Source organism: Phascolarctos cinereus, unplaced genomic scaffold, assembly GCF_003287225.1.
Source record: "Phascolarctos cinereus isolate Bilbo 61053 unplaced genomic scaffold, phaCin_HiC Scaffold_726;HRSCAF=1367, whole genome shotgun sequence".
In the NCBI taxonomy this organism is placed as follows: domain Eukaryota; kingdom Metazoa; phylum Chordata; class Mammalia; order Diprotodontia; family Phascolarctidae; genus Phascolarctos; species Phascolarctos cinereus.
Window position 1 is genome coordinate 313,880,720 of NW_027556098.1, and position 17,315 is coordinate 313,898,034.

Below are 17,315 nucleotides of genomic sequence, written 5' to 3' on the forward strand. Positions count from 1 at the left end.
GACTCACCTTCCTGAGTTCAAATGTGGCCACAGAAACTTACTAGCCATGTGACCTTGGACACTTAACCCTGTTCAGTTTCCTCATCTGTAAAATGAGTGGAGAAGGAGATGGCAAACTGCTCCAGTATCCTGGCCAAGAAAACCTCAAGCGGAGAGTCTGACACAACCGAAAAACAGCTCACCAAGCATCCTAACCTCTGCACTTTAAGGTTTACAAACCCCCTTCCATAGTAGACCCTTTTAGAAGGGAGGGAAGGTGGCCTTAGAAGGAAGCCAGTAGCCCCCGGGGGTGGGGAGGAGCCTGAAAAGGCCTCCTATTGAAGGTGCAGGTGGAGCTGAGTCCCGAAGGAAGCCCAGGATTCTAAGAAGTGAGGGTGAAGAAGGAGAATATTGCAGACATGAGAGTAGCCTGTGCAAAGGGGGAATGATGTACAGGATGAGGAATGTAAGAAAATGTAAGAAAAGGCCAAATTGGGAAGAGCTTTAAATGTCGAGCTGGATTTTATATTTGATCCTGGAGGTAACAGGGAGCTAGTGGAGTGACATGGGCAGCCCTGCGCTTTAGGAGAATCACGTTGGTGACTGCAAAGAGGACAAACTGGAATGGGGAGAGACTTGTGGCTGGAGTACAGTCAGAAAGCTGGCTAACCGTGCCTGCGTTTGCATGTATGAGCGCACACATGTGCCGGGGTGCTTGCTTCGCTCGGTGTATTTGGCTCACTGAACTGGACCCGAGAAGCTCGGGGCTCTGCCTGCTCCCCAGCCCCAGCCCCCTCCCAACCCAGCTTGGTCCCCCCAGGGTTACATGCAGCCACTCAAGCAGCCGGAGAATGCAGTTCTGTGTGACCCGTCCCTGGTGGATGAAATCTTCAACCAGATCCCGGAGCTGCTGGAGCACCATGAACAGTTCCTGGAGCAGGTGCAGAGCCGTGTGCAAGAGTGGCACACTCGGCAGAAAGTGGGTGACCTGCTTGTGCAGTCAGTGAGTACCACCAGCCCCAAGCCTGCCCCATCAGGCCCTCCCCTCCCCCCACCCTGCCAGACTGCAGCTCCCTCCTGGGAGCCCACAGCGTATCCTGCATACTTGTGTCCATCACACCTGGACACTGACCTCCAGGCCCAAGACTCCACCACCACCAACACTGACCTCCAGGTCACTGACCTTCTCTCTGGACACTGACTTCCAGGTACAGACACTGACCCCTCACACACACTGACCTCCAGGCACAGTCACTGACTCCCTCCCCAATCTAGACACTGACCTCCAGGCACAGTCACTGACCCCTCCCCAATCTGGACACTGACCTCCAGGCACAGTCACTGACCCCTCACACACACTGACCACTGGGCACAGTCACTGACCTCCCCCCAATCTGGACACTGACTCTAGGCACAGATGATGCCTCACACACACTAGACACTGACCTCTAGGCACAGACACTGACCCCTCACACACACTGACCTCCAGGCACAGTCACTGACCCCTCACACACACTGATCTCCAGGCACAGTCACTGACCCCTCACACACACTGACCACCGGGCACAGTCACTGACCTCCCCCCAATCTGGACACTGACTCTAGGCACAGATGATGCCTCACACACACTAGACACTGACTCAAATCCAGACTGTCACGTTGCTTCCTGTCCCTCCTTCACAGGGCACCAACCAAGGCACTAAGCTTTCCTATCCCAGCTGCGTGATACTACCTAGATACTGATACCCCAACCTAGATATTGATCTCCAGACTCAGAAATTGACACTGACCCTAACCTGAAAACTGACCCAAATATTGCTCCTCTAATGCAAATACTGAGCCTATCCCAGAGGTAGACACTGACATTGCCCGCACAGCCTGACCCTGACCCAGCCCTTATCCCTGGCCCCACCCTATCTAGGGCTAAGATTCAGTACAACACCCACAGGGTCTCCTGAGCTCAGAGAGCACAGGTGGAGTTCCAGGATCCTCAGCCTTGGGAGTAGGAGGCGGTGGTCTCTCCTTTTACTTTCTCAGAGGTCTTTCTTTGCTCTCACCTTATCTGAATGCCATCCTTGGGAGTGAGGCTGAGCTAGGATTACTTATCCCATGTTATAGTTGAAGAAACTGAGGCAAAAGAGAGGAAGTGATTGACCCAATGTGACACAGCAGGTCAGTGGCAGATCCAGGTCCAAGACACCAGTCTCCTCACTTCTGGTCTGAGGCTGTTGACCAGCAGACCCTGATACATTCATTAGACCAGATGACTCACTTAATCCCTAGCCCCAAGCACACATGGCCTCCCTAAGAAGACCTGGCTTTCCCCCCCCACACACACACACACCTGTGCACTCATGAGTGTACAGTCACACCCTGCATAGTACGTATGGGACATCCACAGGACCCGACAGTAGAGTGTCTCTTCGGGCTGACCACAAGGCAACAGAGACTCAGTGTGGTATGGTTGAAAGAACTCAGGGCATGAAATCAGAAGATCTGCCTCTGATCCTTGCTACATGTATGACTTCGGTCTCACCCTTTCCTTTTTTCCCAAGTCTCAGTTTCACCCTCTATAAAAGTATTGGATTGGAGGGTCTCTAAGGGCCCCCCAGATCTAAATTCTGCAGTCCAGTGATGATGATGATGATTATGATGATGTACTGAGGTGACACAGGTTAATATGGGCCTTAGACCAGACAAGCAGAGCTCAGTGGATGGGCTGACTTGGAGAGCGATCCCAAACACCACCCCCTTCCCCACATCCACCCACTCACCTCTTCTCCATTTCAGTTCTCCAAAGATATCCTGGTGAACATCTACTCAGCCTACATTGATAACTTCCTTAATGCCAAAGACGCCGTGAGAATTGCCAAGGAGGCCCGGCCTGCCTTCCTCAAATTCCTGGAGGTACAAAGTCTGAGGGTGCGCAGGGGAGATGGGGCACATGACCCCCACAGGAATGACCCCCTGAGCTTGGGGATAGAGGGGGCCTCCATGAATAGAACATTGGGATGAGGGAGTAGAGTTTGGGGCCACAATCCACCCTCTCCACCCACACCCAGTGGGGTCATTTTGGTTACCTTAAGGGTCCCCCATCCCAATAGACTGTGGCTTCATAAGGACAAGGATATTGTCTTATGTAACAACGTGCATGCAGTGTGCCTTTAGTCAATGTTTGTTGGATTGATTTAGAATTAACTTGAATTTAATTAAATTGAATTCCATTTTTGTGAAGTGTGAGGCTTTCAGCCTGGATAAGGGCGCATAGAAATGGGTACAGAGTTTCTGCCTTCTAAAAATGAGGCTAATTATTTCCTCAGGACTCCCTTTGCTTACATTTGCTCATCTTTGGTCAGTGGGACAACAGTGTTTGCTAACTCAATGAGTGAGCTTCTGGAAGAGCTGGAACCTTAATGGACTTTGTGTCAATTGAAGTGATTGTTTTCTGTGCTTGGAGCCAAAGCTGGTTGGTGAACATGATAGAGCCCTCATGGTGTATCAGACCTTCAATTCACTTCACTTCATTGTAATTCAGCGAGCACTGATTCAGTTGCTGTCCTCAAGGAATTTACACTCTACTGGGAGAAATAAGATGAACACAGTTAATTATAAACAAAATACACAGAAAATTAATACTGCAAAGTTGGTCAGCCAAGTGAAAAGACCCTCTCTCCCTCTTCCTCCCTCCCCTCTCCACCTCCTCCTTTCCCTTGTCCTCTTCCCCTTCCCTTGTCCCACTTCCTCCTCTCTTCTCCCACCTCCCTTCTCCTCTCACCCTTCCCTCCTCCTCCCTCTCCCCTGTCCCTCCTCTTCCTCTCCTTCCCCTCTTCTTCCTCTCTCTTTTCCCTTCCCCCTCCCTCCTCTCACTCTATACACATACACTGATTGATTAGCTTTGAAAAACAACCCCTTACTGGATGACAGGAGGCTGCCAAGGACAGGGAGTATGGAGAGGGGTGTTCCCTTTTCTCCTCTGTTTCTGTCTTTCTCTGTCTCTCTCTGGTTCTGTATCTCTATCCCTGTCTCTGTCTCTGTCTCTCTCACTCTTACATGCCCTCACACAAACTCTGTCCCTGTCTCCCTGTCACACACACACTCTCTCTCCCTCCCTCCCTCTCTCTCTCTCTCTCTCTCTCTCTCTCTCTCTCTCTCTCTCTCTCTCTCTCTCTCTCTCTGGGTGTCTCTGTCTTTCTCCTTGTCTCTGTGTTTCTATCCCTCTATATATAACTCTGTATTTGGGGTCTCTGCTCTGTCTCTCTCAGGGTTGAGCCTAGGATTGGGTGGGGATATGCTCTGCTTGCTTAGGGACAGAAGCTCTCAGGCCTCCCCATCCCACCCTCACTCATACATATGTTGCAGCAATGCATGCGGGAGAACAAGGAGAAACAGGCCCTGTCTGACCTCATGATCAAACCGGTGCAGAGGATCCCCCGTTATGAGCTGCTCGTGAAGGTAAATCAAGGGCTGGCAGGCTGTGGTAGGCGGGTGGGAAGGAGGTTTCTCCTGAGGAGAAAACCAGCCTTGCCATAATGGTCTGTTAGGTCCCTCAGCATGCTCTGTACCCACCAGAAAAGGGGGCAGAGCAAAGGACTGTTCCTTAATCCATTTAGTTCTCCAAGTGCCCACCTCCCTGGTTTAGGACCACCAAATTGATGCCTAGGCTGAACCTTGGAGAGGTCTTAGAGATTAACTTGTTCATTTTACAGATGAAGAAACTGAGACCCAGAAAGGGAGATGAGCTTACCAAGGGTCGTATGGGCTTATTGTTGGTTTTGTCCTTTGTTCTCAAAAAGGACCATGACACCAGGAAGGTGATGGCTTGACTTGCAAGTGAATTGGACTTAAGTGAGGCAGAGCTGTGCAAAGTCACCAGCCTCACTTTTTCCTCCAGAGACATCTGGGTCCAGTGGCCAGATACAGATCAGGACAACTAGAGATGGCACAGGATGCAGTAGGAGACCTTGGCCTTTTTAAGTTAAGGTGTTTCCCAGGTCTCAGTTTGTCTGAGGCAACACCCACTCAGTGATTTGAGGCTAGGTAAGAATTGAGGCAAAAGATGGTCTAGTTTGCCTACTCAGAAGAATCCATCTGGGAGGCAAAGAGCAGAATCAGGACTCCTAGACTATTCCGTTGATTGACTGTAAACCTCTCTGCCTCCAGAAAACGCTTATTACTTCATCTACCTCTCCTTGGGACCCTCGTGAGAAGCTGGTTTCCTTGGGGGAGTTTACAAGAAGGAGTTATTTCTGAATTGTGCTCATAGGGTTATAGGCCATTGGAAAGAGTTTAGGAATTGAAGAGGAAATGTACTTCCTTCATTTTCTTGGAAAGACTGGAGAATATGGGTGTGGAACGTTGCAGATGCTATCAGACATGGTCACTGTAACCACGGGTTTTGCTTAATTATTTTTCTGTGTTACAAGGGAAAGCACACCATGGAGGGCTGGGCATATCTGGAAATGACAGTGATATAAGAACTGAAGTCAGCAAAAAGACTCTTTTTAAAAAAAAGAAAAGAAAGGAAAGAAAATGAAAGTGCGTAGAAAAAATCCATTGTTGTCCGGTGGGTGGTTCCCACATTCACTGCACTGTCTTGACCGTCAGACCAGTGTCTTTCCAGCCGAACTATATCTTAAACCCCAGAAAGAACACTGAACTTGATGTCAGGAGACTAGGGTCAGACTTTCCTTGTCTGTAATGCTTCACATATCTATAGCCCTTGAAGTTTTACAACTCTATGAGGTAGGTAATAGAGGTATTATTATCTCCATTTTCCAGAGAAGGAAACTGAGGCTCAGAGAGCAGAAGTATTTTACCAGGGGCTACCTAGCCACTAAGTAGGTAATAGAGTCAGGACTAAAACCCAGATCTCTTGTCCCAAGAACCATGGCTCTTTCCGTCACCCCATACTACCTCTTATCTTACTGAATTCTGTCTACCCAAGGCACCACCTACTGTAACTTCGGCAGGTACTGAGCATGTGTGTCTGTGCCTATGAGAGAATCATAGGATCATAAGATTTAGATCTGGGAGGGACCTTAAAGACAACTTAGTCCAATGCATTTATTTTATAGATGAGAGACTAAGGCTGAGAGGTCAAGTGACTTGCCCCAGGTCACACAGGTATAAATAGCGGAGGTGGAACAGTCATTGTCCCTAGGCCTGAGCTGAGTTGGGGAAAGTCCTTTCTTGTGTCTACACTTAGTTCCTCCCGCTGCCCTGGTAAATCTGGACATGTGAAGGAGGGGCCCTTTGGAGGATGTGTTTTTCCCCCAAGCTGAAGCCGTTGTGTCTCCTGTTCCCCTATAAAGGACCTTTTGAAACACACACCCGAGGATCACCCAGACCGGCCGTTCCTGATCGATGCCCATCGGAATATCAAGCAAGTGGCTGAGAAAATTAACAAGGGCATGAAGAATGCAGAAGAGGTGGAGAGGCATGCCCGAGTGCTGCTCGAGATTGAGGCCCACATCGAGGGCATGGAAGATGTATGGGGGAGCTGGGGGATGGGGGGAAGTGGAGATGAAGGCAGGCCATGACAGGGCCCACATGGAGGGCATGTGGGTAGGGGGGTGGGCAGGACAGACAGGGTGGTCCTCATCATGTTATCCAGGAGCATGGGGATCCATTGGTATGGACCCTGGGGGGAATGGACCTGTCCAGAAAGAAGAGGATGAGCTAGATGAAACCCCTCACCCTTTTATTTATTCCACAAGCATTTACTCAATACCTGGGTTCAGTACAAGAGGAATCACAAATTAAATAAAACATAATCGCTGCCCTCAGGACTCTTTCAAATCCACTAGAGGGGATAGAATATATCAATAGATTATAACACATCACATAATATAATACATATAATATAGTATATCATAACATTATAATATAAGCAAGATTAATTTACATAATCCAAGTTATACTGTGGTACAGATCCATGACTTCTCATCTTGTGCAATTCTTGAATGAATGAACAACGAATGACAAAGTATTTATTAAGTATTTATTATGTATAAAACATTGTACTAAGCCCTGGAGTTACAACTAGGTCTTGATTAGTGAGAATAATGAATCCTGGAATGTATTTGCATATATTTGAATTTTCACCATTCAAAGTTATAAGTATGTAAAATTGGTTCCATCCTAATAGAAATATGTAGTGTAAATCTGAATGATGAGACCACGGATTGATAACTGTTCACACCAATCAGTACTTAGCTTAGCTATACAAATAGAAAAGACAGCCCTTGTTCTCCAGGAGCTTCTATTCCTATGGGGGAGATAACATATATAGATGATTTCAGTGCCAAGTTTTAGCTCCAAAGGGCCGTTGGTCCTTTCCATATGCAATAGTGTATGTTCCGGTACAATAGTATGTATTGGCAAAGCAGATAGTAATGCCTCGTAAATGCCATTTCTACTGATAAAACCATAGCCATTTTTGACATAGCCCTGTTTGACAACACCAAGGACCTTAGTGGCCAGAACTTTCTTTCCTGGATCACCTGTACTGATAGCTGACAGTTCTCATCTCCACAAACTCTGTTCCCTTGAACTATTCTCTTAAAAATAACCCACTAGGGAGACCGTCCAAGGTGCCAGAGTCCATCTTCACAGGCTCTGACATTACATGGGTGGCATTGTCCCTCATCCCAGGCACATGGGCAGCTCAGTTCTGTTTCTGATCACATACCTCCTGGGTCCCAGCTTTTATACCAGCCCTTCCACCACGTAGCCAAGTGGTGCAGTGGATAGAGCTCTGGGCCTGGAGTTAGAAAGACCTGAGTTCAAATTCAGCCTCAGATGTTTACTAGCTGTGTGACCCCGGGCAAGTCACTTCACCCTGTTTGCCTTGGTTTCCTCATCTGTAAAAAATGAGCTGGAGAAAGAAATGGCAGACTACTCCAGTATCTTTGCCAAGAAAACTCCAAATGGGGTCACAAAGAGTTGGACACGACTGACACAACTTAACAACAACAACGAAATTCCTTTGTGCAAATTTGCCTTGGAAGCATTTGGCAGCTTTACTGGTGCCTACCACATTTTTACCCATGGACCTCTGCGACCCATGATGCAACAACAAAAATCATCCAAGCCAGAGGGCAGTAATATAATTCAATTAATGATCGTTCATCAACTAGCTGCCCCGTATGTCTAGGCGAAGCACGTAGCAGCACGTAATAAATCCTTGTGGATGAATTGACTGATTGCAGAGCCCTGCAATAAGGCCAGGGGAGATACACAGTTTAGCTAAGATACTGTCATTGCCCTCTTAGAGCTTACTGTCTAGTAGGGGTAAAGACACAAACCCAGAAAACTGGAATCTTACAAGAAAAACACACCACTCCTCCACAATCTACTCATTCAGCAGGGAGATCAGGGAAGTCTTCCTGGAGGAAGAGGCACTGGACTGGAGCTTTAAAAGCTGGGTAAGAGTCCAGTGGGGGATAAAGGAGATGGAGGGCATTCTAGGCAGTCTTCCAGCTTGCCTACAGCCTAGAGGGTACCAAGATGAGATAAGCCTGGAAAGATAAAGGTAGCATCCGAGTGTGGAGAGGCTCGAATCCCAGGAAGGAAAGCCTGACCTTTTCTCTGGAGGCAGTAGGTAGCCACAGACAGGTTTTGAACTGAGGCTGGTAAGCTGACCCGTGCAGAAGGAAGGAGAGGGCTGCCTGGAGAGTCACACAGCTTCACAGTCCTGAGATATGGAGGGTGGGGCCATCCAGAAACCCTTGGGGCCCGGAGCCCAGGGCTTCTGTCCTGTCCTAGATCAAAGGGGTGGGGAGAAGCTCCCACCTGCCTCCTTAAGATCAGCTGAGGCTGGTTGACTCTAGCACTAGGTACCTCTGACCCCTGTCTCTTTTCACCTACAGCTCCAGGCTCCGCTGCGGAGGTTCCTGAGACAGGAGATGGTAGTAGAGGTGGTAAGATCCAGCTTAACTACACCCCCAACACCTTTCCTACTTTCCATTCATCCAGTCCTATCCCCGCAAGGAGAGAAGGATTAGCCCCTATCACACACACACACACACACACACACACACACACACACACACACACACACACACCCTGATCCCCAGCCCCTCCTCATTTCTGGTTGAAGCACATGTCTGCAGACATGCCATCAGTCCTGGACCCCACTGTCCCCCTCAACCTTATTTATTCTCCTTCCTGCCTATCTCCTTGCTTTGGGTTCCACCATTAGGAGTGTATTCTTTTGAAGACTTTGGAGTATTTAAAGTCCTTATTAAAATATAGATATCCTTGGAAATGAGGACAGTGTCATCTATTATTAATTCAATTCAACAAATTTTTTACTACGAGCAATGTTTTCCTGGTTCTGCTCATTTCACTTTGCATCAGTTCATGTTAACTCTTTCTAGGATTTTCTGAAATCCGCCTGCTCATCACTTCTTATTGCACAATACTATTCCATTACATTCATATACCATAGCTTGTTCAGCCATTCCCCAAATGATGGGCATCCCCTCAGTTTCCAATTCTTTGCCACCACAGAAAGAGCTGCTATAAATATTTTTGTACATGTGAGTCCTTTTCCCTTTTTTTATGATGTCTTTGGGTCAACAAACTTTTTAAAAGCACCTTCCACAGGCCAGTTCTTAAGCTCAACGCCTGGAGAGAAATAAAGGTGAAAGAACTAAGAGGGCCTTCTGCCCTCTTAAGATCTTAGAGTATTTTAGCACATTAACAATCATTCATTAAGTGGCTATTGTGTACCCAACTCGGTGCTAGATTCAGTGAGAGAGATAAGAGGAAAAGATGCCTGTGCCTTCAGGGAAATGCCAAATAGCTAACAATCTGCAGGTTTGCCCCGCTCCTTTCCCTCTTTGAGCCTGAGTTTTTCTTCTCTGTAAAATGGGGGACTTACTGTTTCTTCCAACTGTGACATTGTGACAGTGAAGCAGTAGAGGAGTAGGGCTATTCAGGCTGGAGAACAGAAGAGAAGGCCAAGGAGGCGGTGAGTGTGGGTGAGTGTGGATAAATAACTGCTCTATGATAGAGAAGTAGTATGGCCTAGACAGTAGAGAACTGGACCTGGAGTCAGGAAGATCTGAGCTCAAATTCTGCCTCAGATACTTTTTAGCTGTGTGATCCTGGGCAAGTCAATTAACCTCTGTTTGCCTGAGTTTCCTCCTCTGTAAAATAGGAATAATAATCGTATCTCCCAGCGTGGTTGTAAGGATCAAATGAGTTATTTGTAAAAAGCACTTTGTAAACTTTAAAGGAATTTGACTCCAGGCTCAGCACTCTGTCCACTGCACCACTTAGCTGCCGCTAATGAATTCTTAATATCTGAAGGACTCTCATGGGGCCCCAAAGGGAAGAATTAGGAGCCATGTGGGGAAGTCAGATGGAGGCAGATTTGGGCTCAGTAGAAAGGAGGACTAGCTGGTTTCTAAGGTCCCTTACTGTTCTGAATCCTAGACCTTTCTAATAGTCAGAACTGTCCCTCAGTGCAACAGAGAGGGAGGGCACTCCCAGTCACGGAGTTATTCAGGTGGGGGCTGGATGAGGGCCAGTCAAGGAGGCTGTAATAGAAGTGTCTAATCTGCGTTAGAGGGGAGGTACAGCTAGATGCCCGCTGAGGTCCCTGAGAAACTATTATGCTAGTAATAGTCATGTTATTAAAAATAATAATATTAATAACAGTCATCACATGGGACTGAAAGGGCCCTTAGACATCATCCTCTTCATTTTTACAGCTGAGGATAGAGAGGGCAGGTGACGTCCACAGCCCTACAGCTAGTCAGTGGCAGAGCCCTCAAAGCCAGGGCCCCTGACTCTCAGTCCAGCGTTCTTTGATTTACCTAACGCTGCTCCTTCGCCCCTCCCAGCCAGCAAGGGAGGGAGGCAGGGGTGATCACAGCGCAGGGTGCTGAAGCCCAGAGAGGGGAAGGGGCTTGCCTGAGGTCATAGCACAAGATGGTGGCAGAGCTGGGATTAGATTCCCAGTCTCCCACCCTCTAGATTGGGGCCCTTCCCACTGCACTGTCTCTCCTGCCTCCTCTCCCTTAGGACCCCGGCCTGAGCTGTCTGTTCTTCTTCTGCAGAAGGCAGTTGGTGGCAAGAAGGACAGATCCCTCTTCCTCTTTAGTGACCTCCTGGTCTGCACCACCTTGAAGCGGAAATCTGGCTCCCTACGAAGAAGTTCAATGAGTCTGTGAGTGATGGGCTGATGGAGCCCTGGGGCAGGGGTAGGGCAGGGGCAGGGCTCCACCAGCCCAGGCCTGAGCTCTCAAACTAGGGACAACCCCCCCACCCCTCCCCCATCCTATTCTCTCTACTTTCTTCCCCTGTGGTCTGGGATTCTAAGGGTTATTCATTCATTTCTTCAGCAAATATTTATTGAATATATTAGCCCTATTTTCAAGGATATGAAAATCCAAGGGTTCTTAATTATTGAGGTGCGGGGACCAAGGGGTACAGAGATAGATTTTAGGGAGTCCGTGAACTCGTATGAAAAAAATACGTCTTATTTTCCACTAATCTCTGACTAAAGTTTAGCATTTCTTTAAATTATTTTAAAACATGATTCTAAGAGAGTTCTGCCAGAGAGACACAAAAAAGATTCAGAACCTCTGCTCAGAAGGAAGGACAAGCACTTTTGGCCTATAATATGGGAGAGAGCCAAGGGTAAAGAAGAGCCTTAGGTCAAGAGCTGTGAGTGAGGGGAAGAAAGAGAGACCACGTTCACTGGAGTGGCTGGGGAATCTGGCTTCATGGAAGGAATGGCATTGAAAGTGGGGAGGGCTTCGGTCTTTAGATATTCAGAAGGAGCCCACTCCAGTTACCCAGTACCAGTGGGTAAATGGCTGCCTCTCTGGGGTTTCACACTATCTTCTAGTTTCTGTTGGCCTAATTCCTGGGCCCTTCCCAACTTCCCTGTCTCTCCTGGGGGAACGATCTGACTGAGAGTCCGGACATCAGGTTTCTAGTCCCAGTTCTGCCACAAACCCACTGTGTGATTTAGGGAAAGCCCCGGTTTCTTTCTGGGTCTCATTTTCCTATCTGTAAATGAAGAGATTAGAAAAGATCGTTATAAAGGTCCCTTGCAGCTCTAACATTCTCTGTGTACTAATAAATGCCCTTTCCAGCTCAGAGAGTGTGATCTGAGCTGATGCTGGGAACTCTGTCCCTCTGGCCCTATTAATCACTGGGACCTTCCCCTCTCTCTGCAGCTATACGGCCGCCAGCGTCATTGACATAGCCAGCAAGTACAAGCTACTGTGGAAACTGCCCCTGGAGGATGCAGACATCATCAAAGGTATAGCTAGGCTCCGTGGATACAGTGGTCAGAGGGGGAGGCGCAGCCCTGACCCTTAGGGAGCCCCACAGGCTGATGGGAAAGGCATAGCTACTAAAAGTACCACGTAGAGTAACTCAGCAAATACTTTTGTACAGTGAATTGATTAGTGAGAAAAGCTGTGCGCAGAGACTAGGGTAGCCACAGACATTTGTCAGTGGGGTTGCCTGGTGACCCCTCTATCCAGAAAGCTAGAGAAACCCTTCCTAGACTGAGAATGTTTGTACTAGATACCTTCTGGGGTCTCCTTCAGCTCTGAGATTCCAGGAGCCTATATTTCTGTCTCCAATCTGAATTCTTTATTCCTAAGAGTCTGCATTCTAGGTGGCAGAGTGGATGAAGTGCTGGGTGTGGGGTCAGAAAGACCTGAGTTCAAATGTGACTTCTTACTTAGGAGCTATGTGACACTGGGCAAGTCACTTCACCTCTCTTTGCCTCCGTTTCCTCATCTGTAAAATAGAGATAATAATAGTGTCTACCTCCGAAGGTTTGTTTGTAAGGCTATAATGAGATACTGTATGCAAACCTTAAAGCACTAATGTTATTATTCATTGTATTTCTAAATTGTGTATTTCTAAAATTATACATTTTAAGATTCAAATTTAAAACATCTAAGATTCTAAATTTTATACCTCTAAATAGGAGTGTGCTGAGCCAACTCCAGCTGGCTCCTGAGTGCCTGTTTGTAAATATTCATTCAGTGAGAGCCTTTCCACCTTGGGAATTGACAGATGCTACAAATCAGGGCTTGATTTATACTTGTTACATTCTAAGATAAGTTATGTTCCTCGGAGATTCTGCCTTCTAAGATTCTAAATTGAATACTTCTATGATATTATAGGATTTAGCATTCTAAGATTTTAAATTAAATCCTCAGATTCTAAATTGTATCTGTCTAAATTCTGCATTCTAAGATTCAAATTTTGTTGTTTATCTCCACTTAAGAAAGTAATGGAGAAAGTGTTAATAGTGCTGATCATACTTAAAAGTGTGTCTTGCACAATTCCCACCACCACCGCCAGCCTATTGTTAGACACTTACCAGCATACCACCACTTCTAAGATTCTAAATTGTGTATTTCTAAGATTCAGCATTCCAAGATTCTAAATTGTTTCCATGTAAGATTCTATAGTCTAAAATTCTAAATTGTATTACTTCCAAAAGAGTTCTAAGATATCAACAAATTAAAGTTGAATATTTCTAAGATGTTTCATTCTAAGATTCTAAATTGTATAATTCTAAGAGTCTGATGTTAAGATTCCAAGTTTAATATTTCTAAGATTCTATATTTTGAGATTCTAAGTTTTATATTTCAATATTCTAAATTACATAATTCAAAGATTCTAAGTCCTAGGATTCCAAACTGCATGCTTCTACGATTTTGCATTCTAAGATTCTAATCTGAATATTTTGATTCTGCATCCCAATATTTTAAACTGGATATTTCTAAGATTCTAAATTATGTATATCTCAGACTCTACATTCTATCATCCTAAATTTTCTACTTCTAGAATTGCATATTTCTAAGATTCTATATTCTAAGAAGCTAAATTTTATACTTATAAAATTCTATATTCTAAGATTCTAAATTACATATTTCTAATATTGTGCATTTTAATATTCTATATTTAAATATTCTAAAATTTACATTTCTCAGATTTTGCTTTTTAAGATTCTAATTTGAATTCTGTGATTCTTCCTTCTAAGATTCTAAATTGAATACTTCTAAGATTGTATGTTCTAATATTTCAATTTGTTTACTTATAATGACATGAATTCTAATAGTGTAAATTCTAAAATTCTAAATTATATATTTCCAGTATTTTTCAATTTAAGATTCTAAATTGAATACTAGGATTCTAAGTTTCTACATTATAAGGCTATAAATTGTATTTTTCTCTCACTCTACATGTAAGATTCTGAGTTGGTTTCTTCTAAGATTCTAAATGTTTTACTTCTAAGATTCTTCAGTCTAAGATGCTAAATTGAACACTTCTCAGATTCTAAATTTTATACTTCTTACATTCTACATGGTAATATTCAAAGTCATTTACTTCTTAGATTATGTATTCTAAGATTTTAACTTAAATAATTCTAATATTCTAAATTTAATTCCTCTAAGACTCTGTATTCTAAGTTTTTAAATTTAATACTTCTTGGATTCTACATACTAAGATTCAAAATTTTATACTTTTAAGATTCTGCATTCTAAAATTCTAAATTACTTACCTCTAAGATTCTATGTTCTGCAACTCTAAATTGAATCCTTTAAATTGAATCCTTCAAAGTTTCTACATCATAAGAATCTAAATTATATAATTCTAAGAATCTTATATATTTTTCCATTCTAAGAATCAGGGGTTGGCAAACTATTGGCAACCTATTTTTGTACAGCCAGCAAGGCAAGCTAACAATGGTTTTTATATCCTTAAATAAAGTTTTGTTGTATTTTAAAATGTAAAAAAAAAAAAACATTCTTAGCTTGCTGGCTGTACAAAAACAGGCAGAAGGCCAGAGTTTAACCATCCCTGCTCTAAATTGTTTACTTCTAAGGTTTTAAATTACAAGATTTTAAATTGAATACTTCTAAAATTCTACATTCTAAGATTGCAAATTGTATACTTGTTACAGTCTAAGATAAGTTATAATTCTCTGAGATTCTGCCTTTTAAGATTCTAAATTGAATACTTCTATGATGACAAATTGTCTATTCTAATTGTCTAGTCTATGTTATAGGATTCAGCATTCTAAGATTTTAAATTAAATCCTTCTAAGATTCTAAATTGTATTTGTCTAAATTCTACATTCTAAGATTCAAATGTTATACTTCAGAGAGTCTGCATTCTAATATTCTAAATTTAATACTTCTAAGATTGTTATATACTTCTGACTCTAAATTCTAAGATTCTAATAACAGCTAAATTTTTGCGTTCTAAGATTCTAAATTTTTTACTTCTAAAATTCTGCAGTCTAAGATAACCAAATTGAATACTTCTATGATACCAAATTGTATGGTTCTAAAATTCTACATTCTATGAATCTAAATAGTATAGTTTAAAGATTCTGCCTTCTAAGATTATAAATTGTATACTTTTAAATTACTGCATTCTAAGATTCCAAGTTATAGTTCTAAGATTCTACATTCTAATATTCTGCATTCTAAGATTTTGAATTGAATACTTCTAATATTCTCAATTGTGTATTTCTAAGATGCTTCTAAAATCTGCATTCTAAGATTCTAAATTGTTTACATTTAAGATTCCATGTACTAAGATACTAAATTGAATCCTTCCAAGATTTATAATTAAATAGTTCTAAGATTCTATATTCTACAACTCAAAATTCTGCATTCTAAACTGTTTACATCTAGAAATCTTCATTCTACAAGTCTAAATTGAATATATCTATGATTCAGCTTTCTATTATTCTAAAAAGTACATTTACAAAATTTTGCACTGTAAGATTCATAATTGAATACTTCTAATAGTTTCATTCCAAAATTCTAAGTTGCTTACTTCTTAGAACCTTCATTCCAAGATTCTAAATTGAGTACTTTCAAATTCTTCATTTTATGAGTCTGAATTGAATGCTTCCAGTAGTCTGCATCCTAAGATTCAAAAGAAATATTTCTGACTTTCTGCATTGTACAAGTATACATTGAATAGTTATAAGATTCTTGATTCTGATATTCTAAATTGAATACTTACTAGATTGTAAATTGAATACTTCTAAAGTTCTACATTCTAAGATTCTAAATGTATGCATTTAAGATTCTGCATTTTAAGATTCTAAACTTTAGGCTTCTAAAATTTTGAATTCTAAGATTCTTGAATGAATACTTTTAAGATTCTATATCCTAAGGTCCTAAATTCTAAAATTCTAAGTTTAATACTTCTAAGATTTTTAATTCTACAAGTCTTAAATTGAATACCTCTAGGATTATGCATTCTGAGATTCAAAATTAGTTATTTTTAAGGTTCTAAATTATATATTTCCTAGATTCTACATTCTGAGTTTTTGAAATTGGGTACTTCTGAGAATCTGCATTTTAAGATTCTAAGTTGAATATGTCTAAGTTTGTACAAATATAAATTGAATACTTCTAAAATTTTTAAGTCATGTACTTCTCAGACCCTACATTCTGTAATTCTAAGCTCTATACTTCTGAAAAGTATAAATTTAAGATTCTATATTGAATATTTCTAAGATTCTGCATTCTAAGATTCTAAATTATTTATTGTAAGAGTCTTTGTTTTAATATTCTAAGTTATCCAAATTACTTCTTAGATTGTAAATTGAATGCTTATTAAATTCTACATACTAAGATTCAAATTGTATGTACATCTAAGATTCTGCATTTTAAAATTATTAATTGAATACCTAAATTTCTGCACTCTAATATTCTAAATTATTTACTCCTATGATTCTGCCATCTAAGATTCTAAATTGAATAATTCTTAGATTCTGAATTATAAGATTCTACATTCTAAGAATCTAAACTAAGTAATTCTGAGAATATGTATTCTAAGATTCTAGAGTTTTTACTTCTAAAATTCTGCATTCTAAGATTCTAAATTGAAATTCTTCTAAAAGTTTACATTCTCAAATGCAAATTTTTTTCATTCTGTGATTCTAAATTATTTACTTCTATGATTCTTCATCCTACAAGTATAATTTCAATACTTCTAAAATTCTGAATTGTAACATTCTAAATTGTTTACTTTTAAGATTCTTCATTCTAAAATTCTAAACTGAATCCCTTCAAGTTTCATTATTGAATTTTTCTATGATTCTTACATTCTAAGATGCAAATTTCTGTGTTCTAAGATTTTAAATGTAATACTTTTAAGGTCCTGCTTTCTAAATTGTATATTCTTCAGACCTTGCAATCTAAGATCCTAAGTTGTTTCTTTCTTTCTTTCTTTCTTTTTTTTGGCTAGGCAATGGGGTTAAGTGACTTGCCCAGGGTAACACAGCTAGTAAGTGTTATGTGTATGAATCCGAATTTGAACTC

General features: G+C 42.2%; 1 protein-coding gene across 2 annotated transcripts in view; it reads left to right on the plus strand.

The window, feature by feature from the left end:
* ARHGEF17 (Rho guanine nucleotide exchange factor 17) overlaps nucleotides 1–17,315 on the plus strand; it is a 161,037-nt gene that overhangs the window by 111,999 nt on the left and 31,723 nt on the right. The window contains exons 3-9 of one of the 2 annotated variants that reach the window (XM_078156901.1): nucleotides 800–982; nucleotides 2,770–2,886; nucleotides 4,339–4,431; nucleotides 6,291–6,467; nucleotides 8,850–8,900; nucleotides 11,049–11,158; nucleotides 12,177–12,262. In XM_078156901.1, the coding sequence (XP_078013027.1) occupies nucleotides 800–982; nucleotides 2,770–2,886; nucleotides 4,339–4,431; nucleotides 6,291–6,467; nucleotides 8,850–8,900; nucleotides 11,049–11,158; nucleotides 12,177–12,262 (817 nt within the window). The remainder of the gene's footprint in view (nucleotides 1–799; nucleotides 983–2,769; nucleotides 2,887–4,338; nucleotides 4,432–6,290; nucleotides 6,468–8,849; nucleotides 8,901–11,048; nucleotides 11,159–12,176; nucleotides 12,263–17,315) is intronic. The other variant, XM_078156902.1, reaches the window with a different exon arrangement.